We start from the raw sequence: 8,982 nt of genomic DNA, 5'->3' as shown, positions 1-8,982 counted from the left end.
CGGTAAGTACCCGGTACTCGTACGACACTATTTTTGGAGTACCCGTGCTTCATAGTGTAAATCTAACATGTCGACTACGTATTATAATTCTAAATAATTTTTTGTCTACGAGTTTGGGGTTTACAAGTTCTCACTGCAACAAATTTATGAATATCGGTAAGGAAAACGATACTAAAGTTCTAGACCCATTTTCTAATTCAATGATGTGTAAATGATATAATTGGTTGATGATTAGAGAAGACATGAGATGGAGTTATCTTTAATATCCTAATGATTGTCAAATCACTGAACTTAAAAATTAGGTCTGATATTTGATCTTGAATAACAATACTCTATTAATAATAGTGTTTTTTTTTTTTTTTTAATTTCTGTGTCTGTTTATATTTTGTGTCGTTGTCTTTTATATGTGTCATATAGTTTCATCCTATGCATGTTTGTTTGTGCTGTCGAGAGTCTTTTGAATTTTTCCTAAAAAAATAAGTATTGTACAAGGTTCAAGGCTTCTACTGTATAACCAACACAAATACATCAATGTATGCATGTACTCGAGTCATGTGAAATAAGTGGAAATTAAAGTGACAACAAAATTTCATGATAAATATATTGGGATGGATAAACACAAAAAATTATATTAAGTTTGTTAGCTTTATTATAATTTGTTAACGGGCACCTTGGACCAGCGCCATACCCAGTTTTGATTGCAAATGGTCAGTGGGGTGGATTTTTGCATGTGAATACCTTTTCAGCAGCTTCTGGATCGTGTGCAGCTGTTGTCTATCGCGGCAAGAACGAGTTCGGGCAAAGCAGTGCCTGGTTGCTGGCTTCATCCAATCAATGCAACACAACTAATGACAATAAGGTTAGTAGGTACCATTTCGGTAACATTTATGTTTATAAAAACATTAAAAACTATAATTAACAATTCGTTTGGTGTTTTTGAAACATGTGCGCATATCATTTTTTTATTTTTTATTTTTTATTTTTTTGGGTTTTTTTTACTGAAAATAACTATGAATTTGTCTATTTTTGTAAATAATAAAGTAAAAAATTGTGATGTTTCCAAATAGCAACATAGTATTGTTGGATAGCTAGTATTTGTTCAGAATTGGAATTGCATTTCATGGGAACAAATTAATATACTTGTATATAACCATTTACAACTTCGAAAAAAAAAATGAATCTATTATGCAGGACTATACCGAGATTCGTTTGGATGAACACTATATAGCAAAGACTCTGATGGCCTTTGGTGTGCTGTCTCTAATTTGTTGAAAAATTCTGGGGCCTAGTTATGAAGGGTGTTAGACTTGCCCCGTAGTCGAGGGAGTGATGGCACTAAAAAATGCCTAATTTCATCAACCTATTTATTATGTTATGGCGTCTCAAATGCCTTCTTTGAAGTTTGTCATATGGCAATGCCAAGTAGTGAGAATATTACTTGGTTTGATAATAATAATAGCTATTATTATTATTAGAAAATAAATACTTGCATTATTATTTAAATAGGACATGAAGCATGAAGTAATAATATTACATGCAATCAAGAACTAAGCTAGTAGTGGTGTTGTTAGAGCATCAGCATCAGAGTCGCTACAACGACTTTGATGCTATTGTAGAGAGTCAAACTGTAAATATGTTGATGCATCAGAGTCGCTATGGGATTCATTCATTTTGACAAAGTTACAGTTCCTCCTCTGATGATGCGAGGAACTGTTCACAGGGTAATCAATTTTTTATTATATTTTCTTTCCCGCGCTTCTTTCTCCCGCCAACAAGAACACTATCTCTCATACCACCATTACTGTCAACACTTACCAGAGCCATCACACAAATTTCATTATCACCATCTTGGAAGTTCATCAAATTCTCTCTCTCTCTCTCTCTCTCTCTCTCTCTCTCTCTCTCTCTCTCTCTAAATCGTGTATCAGTTGATGAACTAGATTCACTTTTGTTATTATATACACATATATGTTCTTGCATTGTAAAATCATGAATCAGTTGATGAACTATATTCACTTTTGTTATTATACACATATATGTTCTTGCATTGTAACTGTTTGATAAAATGTCTCACTAGTTTGTCCAAGATGCTATGCCAACTGATTGATTCATTAATAAATCAAGAATGTTGATTTTCAACATAGCTTTACAAAACACCAAAACCATTTTTGACTCATTTTTTCAACTTGGAATCTCTATTGAAAAAAGAAAAAAAGAATTAGCTCAAAAACAGAACAACATGCCATATTTTGAATAAATTTTGCACCCCTGTGTTTTCTGAGTTGCACCCTCTACCTTTCTATAATTTTTTTTTTCTCCACCTACACTGAATTGTAATTTTCCCTTAATTGATTCCTATTGCACATTAGGATTGGAATAGTTAAGGATTATAATTTTGGAATTTTATATTTTTGTCATCTCTATAAATAAATAAACACATGTGGTTATTTTGTTAAACAATCAATGCACTCACAAGTCTTGTAGGAATGGAGTCAAATGGAGACCCATTTTTTACAAATCTTTTACAAGAGGGATCTAACATTGATAGCTAATTCATGGAGTCTTAGTATATGAGTCAAGTTGGTCAAGTGGTTGGCCAAGAGTCTCCATTCTCTACTCAATTGGAATCCACTACTAAGAAATCACGTGGAGGCAACTTTTCAATAGAAGAAGATAATATGGTTGTATCGGCTTGGCTCAACACTAGCTTGGATGCAGTGCATGGAAATGAGCAAAAAAGCAAGACCTTTTGGAGGAGAGTTGGGGAGTACTTTCACGAGCATAAGACATTTATTAGTGAACGTAACGATAATTCTTTGATGAATCGGTGGTCAATCATTCAACTTGGCACTAATAAGTTTTGTGGGTACTTTGCCCAAATTGAAGCATTGCATCAAAGTGGTGTTAACGAGCAAGACAAGGTATTAATTACATTGATCTTTATACTTCTCCTAGCATTTTCATTTTATGTTAAGAACCTAATTATTGGTTTTTAATTTTTTATTTTAGATTGGCAAGGCAAAAATCATGTACCAAGAGGCTAATAAAACCTTATTTCAATTCGAACATTGTTGGAATGTGTTGAGGCATCAACCAAAATGGTTCGAGCAATGCCAAAAGAAAAAACCGAAAAGGATTAGAAATGACCCAACATCTTCACCTTCAACACCAGAGCCAATCAACCTAGCAGAAGATGATATCTCACCCTTGGAGAGACCTATGGGTAGGAAGGCAGAAAATGAGCGGTTGAAAAAAGTAAAAAACAATGATAGTTGTTCTCCAATTGTGGATTTACTGAATGAGATGAAAGAAGAAAGAAAAAGAGGAACTGAGAAGAAACTTGAACTTCTTCAAAAATCTTATCATATTCATGCTTCAAGGGCTCGAACTGAACAATTGAAAGAGGAAGAGAGAATCATGATAATTGATACAAGTGAGATGTCCCCAATGCAGCAAGAATATTATCGTCTACGCCAACTGGAAATCATTGAGAGTAGGAAAAAAATTAATGATGTGGAGTAATTACATGATTTCTACTTGGATGATTGTAATATTTGACATGCTTAACTTGCTTTTGTATTTGCATGTTTTTGGAATGTTTATGTTTGGATGTTTTTGGAGTAGGAAAAAAATTAATGATGTGGAGTGATTGTAATATTTGACATGCTTAACATGCTTTTGTATTTGGATGTTTTTTAAATGGTTTTTGGAATGTTTATGTTTGGATGACTTCATGTTTAAATGATTGAATCCAAATGGCTTCCTTGTATGTATGTTGTGGGCAGCAAAACTAAACTAGAGCAAAGCTGGGGTTGTCCCCCAGGATGACCCCCACGATGTCCCATGAGAAGAAAAAAAATGCTAAAATTTTGCTTAACCGGTCGACCGCCCGGTCATCCAGCCGGTCGACCACCCTGGCTCCTGTGTTGCTGCTGTTCTGTTGTTGCTCTGGTGCTATCTTGGGTCTTATTTTATACCTGTTTTCACATCATTTTGCACTCAAAAAATATGGTTAAACACAAGGAGCATTTAAGGATTATAATGATTTAATTAAACTTTTCCAATTCAATTATAATCCATTTTTCATTACTAAAACAAATAATTAAAAACATAATACATTTATTTGCCACAAAATAATTAAAACATGAAACCTTATTCCTATGACTGGCTATATAGTTGCCACAAGTGCTTAACAAGATCTTATTGGAGTTGAGAATGAATTGCTTTGTTTCTGATACGGTGATTTTGTTGAATGAGTTCCATAAGCTCGATTGTACGCTCATGTGATACTTGTGCCAAAGGGGTTTCATCGATTTGTTGAAAATCAATGTCTTGTGCTTCATTGTCATCTCGATCATCCTTAATAATCATATTGTGCAATATTATACAACCCTTCATAATAACTTTAATTGACTCAAGATTCCAAGATCGTGCAGGTCCACGCACAATTGCAAAACATGCTTGAAGCACCCTAAATGCACGCTCCACATCCTTCCTACATGCCTCTTGGGCCATAGCAAAATGTTTTTTCTTGTTTCCTTGTGGACATGGAATTGTTTTCACAAATGTTTCCCATGGTGGATATATACCATCAGCAGGATAATATCCCATTGTATACTCATTACTGTTGATGGTGTAATTGACTGGAGGAGCACGCCCTTGAGCAAGCTCAGTAAATACAGTAGACCTTTCCAGTACATTGATATCATTATGAGATCTAGGTAACCCAAAAAATGCATGCCATATCCGAAGATCATATGATGCAACTGCTTCCAAAATAATTGTTGGTTCATGGGTGTGACCAGTATACATACCTTTCCATGCAGCCGGGCAATTCTTTCATGTCCAGTGCATACAATCAATGCTTCCCAGCATTCCAGGAAAGCCACGACTTTTGCCAACTGCTAGTAGTCTAGCAATGTCATTATTGTTTGGTGACCTCAAATACTGATCGGAATAAATTTCAACCACCGCTTTGACAAAATAAAATAGACTCTTCATTGCGATACTTTCTCCAATCCTCAAGTATTTATCCATAAAATCAGCTGCTACTCCATAAGCGAGCATTCTAAGTGCTGCAGTCATCTTTTGAAGGGAAGATAAACCGAGCACTCCAGCACTATTTCTTTTCTGGACAAAATATGATTCATGAGCTTCTACCGCAGATTGAATACGGAGAAAAAGAGAACGTTTCATTTGAAACCTCCTCCGAAATACATTGGAAGGATATACTGGTGGATCAGCAAAATAATCTAGAAAGAGTCTTTGGTGACCTTGCAAAGAATTGCGCCAAATGAATTTGCGATGTTGATTAGAATTATGCCGTGATTTGGATGAACTATTGGCTGCTAGCTGTTGCCCTTCCATAACAGCTATCCCAATTGTCTCCAACTCATCATCGGAGTCAGAGTCATAAAGAATCATATCTTCTAGCGAATGAAGATCCATATAGAGAAAATAAATACAAAATGAAATAGCAAAATTAGGCTGATCTGGATGAAATTTAGATAGCAATTGGTTTTATTTATATTGAAAGAAATGACCGTTGGAATATGACGTTAGAATATAGCCGTTGGAATATGACCGTTAAAATATAGCCGTTGGAAAATGACCGTTGGAATATAGCCGTTAGAATATGACCGTTGGAATATAGCCGTTTTTAAAATATGATGGTTGGAAAAAAATATATTTAAATTTAAAAAGATAAAAGAATAAAAAATAATATTTTAATAAAAATAGAATTTTAAAATAGAGAGTTTGATGGAGTGTATATATAAAAAAGAAGTTAGCTAAAATACAAAATTGGATTTTGGGTTATAATTTAACTCAAAATTTGTTAAGGTTGATGCAGATGCTCTAAACAATTTGGCTTTATCAGCCGAGGGAAACCAGTCTGAGTTAAAGGAGGGTCGAGTGGTAGTGGACTTCTTTCGCTTAGAAGAAGACATTACTAAACCAAGAATAAATCAAAAGAATAATCACCAATCCCCCAACCCAAGACAAAAATTAAAACCAAAAGAGAGAAAAGAAAACAAAGAAACAAAACATTAGTAGCACATTTAAATCTAGCAACATTAGACAGTCAAATAGTGGTATGAATCAATATGACCATCGCAAAACAATCACAATAGAACAGAATGCATCAGACATGTGCCAAGGTGAACATAGTAGCCATCTATGGACTCGCCTTTTTCCACGCTCCGCCTTTCAGAAAGATTTGAAAAGAAGGACTCACAGTTCGGACTCTCGCGGTTCTGAATCTAGTCTCACAAGTGCAATGTGAAACTGATAATCACCAAAGAGTCCAATCCGGCTAATCTTTTTGGAAAATCAATTTTAAATCAAATAATGCCAAAATTGGACTGCTTTGCCAGATACACAGTCGCCACCTAAATATTTTTTTTTTTAGGAAATTTAGGAAACCCTAACTCATGCCAAAGGCTACATGCCCGTCATCACCAAAGTTGTCTCGGCTCGGGAACTTAGGTACGAAGGGGGAAGATCATGAATTGAGCACCCCCGCTCGCCCGATCAAAAGATCGGCCTCTACTAATCATGATATGAGTTTTTATAAACATTATGTGTTCTTATTTCAGTTATTAAACTAGTTTTACTATGTGACGCACACAAGCAAGTACAGACTAGTTTGCTTAATTTGGAACAATTCAACTCATGTTTGTTTGTGAAAATGGTTTGAATTTGCCACCTCAACTGGCTTAAAAATGCGGATTTGCCACCAAATATAGTGGGCTTAAAACATGATATGCCACTCGACAAAGTGGGCTTAAAACTCACATTTGTTGAATCGTTCCAATTCAAACAAAAAGTCTTCATCCACAGGCATTCGTGCAGTTTAGCATTTAAGCACATGGCCTAATTAGGGCAATATGGCAATCACACTCATACAAGTATGCTAAAGCGTAAAAAACTCACCGAGTACTCCAAGTTAGGAAAGAAAACAAAGTCAGAAAAATGCATGATTTCTAACTATGTTAAATGACTAATGCAAAACATGCAATAATGCAACTAAATAGGCTCAGCTATTTAATTATGGTATTTGCAACACTTTAATAACATGCTTTGAAACACGTATTCAAAGAAGTATTGAAATGACAATGCAGTTTGAATGATGCGCCAAGCCTCGGTGCATGCAAGACAAAAATGAATGAATGCAAGCATGCGAGCATAAGGTGTGCTAATTGAAAATGTCCCTAATCTAACCATCAAAAGCGATAAATAAAAGGGAGAAAGATGTGGGGTTGGAAAACATACACACACACGCACACTTATTACAACATTACACCCTCGCGAAGGAGGGTCCAAATAAATAAGAGCTAACTAGCTACGCTAATTAAGCTAACTAATCATTTCAAACTGAAATCAAATAACTAGTTAAGCTAACTAATTATTACAACACTTTAATCAACTAGTAAACTAATTAATTAAAACAAATACACACTAACTAATCATGCAAGACATTAAACTAAGCTGCCACTACTCCACCTCGGGAAGTGGAAGATGCATGCGCTCGATTTTCGCCCCAAAAAGTCTTCATTTTTTTCTCTCGAAAGGCTCTGTTCATAGGGTTAAGCATACTCTAAAAATTTTCTGCTCCACCTTACCAAATATTTGCTGAGGGTCACACCAGTGGCCTGCCGGCCATAGAGGAATGTTGCCGGCCACCTACCGGCTAAAGGGGTGCACTGCCGGCCAGAAATGAAGCCTTGACGGCCACTGATGAGGCACTGCCAGCCACTGATGCTCTGAGTCACCATATTGCAACAGAGCACAAACAGGGCAAAATGAAGATTTTTCCAGGGGTATGTTTATACTGTATCCATCCTTATCACTTCAAAATCTCAAAGGAGTGACACACTTGGATCCAAAACCACCAATCAAGCAATTTCATTGCATGATGGCCAAAGATCCAAGTTGTACAATTTTGATAAATGAACAAATATGACTCAAAGGACCATTACTCTATCATGCTTGATCAAGGGCAATGGAGACCAAGGAAAATGACACATTTCATCACTATTGAGTATAAAATGTCCCATTTACCTTGTGTTCAAATTAACGTCTGATTTGAACACATGCAATGCAACACAAAAAGATGCTTATCTAGCTTCTTTTACTTGTCAGTTTTGTTTACTCATTTTACATTACCGATTCATTCTTTAATCGATTAAGTCCATTGGGTGAGTGTCCTCTAAATAGAAAGACGGCTCAAAACACAAGTTGCTTTGGGCATGAAAAAGGTATTACACTGTTCGTAATGAACCCCTTAAAGGATTAAACCATTAGGTGCAACACCTCAATTTCACACTTTGGCAAACAAATGGTTTAAAACCACTTTCAAGGAAAACAAAAGAGTGAAGAATTGAGGGAGATTGCAGAGATTTTAGATGCTGAAATAAAGTGCAAAACAACACTAAAACAAGCTATTAACTCAAAACAATAATGACCAAAGCATTAAAACATTAAGCTAGTGAAGGAAATTGCATTACAACTATGTAAAACAAGCCTCAACTGAACTAACCAACCCAAAATAGAGCCAAACAGGTCAAAACAGAGGCAAAAACATGCTGGACTCAAGCCACAAAAAGCTAAAAAATAAGCTAACATGTGAGGCTAACTAGGCATGCAAACAAGACACAAGGAGGAGAGTTTAACCCCTCCAATTTTGGACTTCAAAAGTTCATTTTTACCACTGAAAAACCTCTGAGATTTAGTGGTTGAAAGGCCAAAAAAAAATTTGTTTTGAAAGTGGTGAACAATAGCACAAAAGCTCAACAAGCAAAGAAGCAAAAGGGTGGACAATCCCTTAACAAAAAAAAAAGGCTTCAAACCACCATTTTTAGGTCATAAAAATAGAGGTTTTTTTAGTTCAAAACCAGCCTCAAAACAATTTAAAAAGATGAGAAAACAAGTATGCTAAACAAGAGAACAAAGTAAGTGAACTACCTCTTGAAGCAAAGAGCA

At 35.5% G+C, this 8,982-nt stretch overlaps 2 protein-coding genes across 2 annotated transcripts; one reads left to right on the top strand and one right to left on the bottom strand.

Annotated features, from left to right (window-relative positions):
* The first annotated feature begins 2,570 nt into the window (after positions 1-2,570).
* LOC114298227 (glutathione S-transferase T3-like) lies at positions 2,571-3,522 on the top strand. The gene is made up of 2 exons (XM_082872372.1): positions 2,571-2,921; positions 3,010-3,522. The coding sequence occupies exons 1-2, from the start codon at positions 2,571-2,573 to the stop codon at positions 3,520-3,522; spliced, it is 864 nt and encodes a 287-aa protein (XP_082728498.1).
* Positions 3,523-4,200: 678 nt separating this feature from the next.
* LOC114298226 (uncharacterized) lies at positions 4,201-4,812 on the bottom strand. The gene has a single exon (XM_028242763.2). The coding sequence runs from the start codon at positions 4,810-4,812 to the stop codon at positions 4,201-4,203; it is 612 nt and encodes a 203-aa protein (XP_028098564.2).
* Positions 4,813-8,982: the final 4,170 nt, after the last annotated feature.

The sequence above is a fragment of the Camellia sinensis genome, chromosome 5 (genome assembly GCF_055761805.1).
Source record: "Camellia sinensis isolate YWXY chromosome 5, ASM5576180v1, whole genome shotgun sequence".
Taxonomy (NCBI): Eukaryota; Viridiplantae; Streptophyta; class Magnoliopsida; order Ericales; family Theaceae; genus Camellia; species Camellia sinensis.
This window is presented reverse-complemented; position numbering and strand designations above follow the sequence as displayed.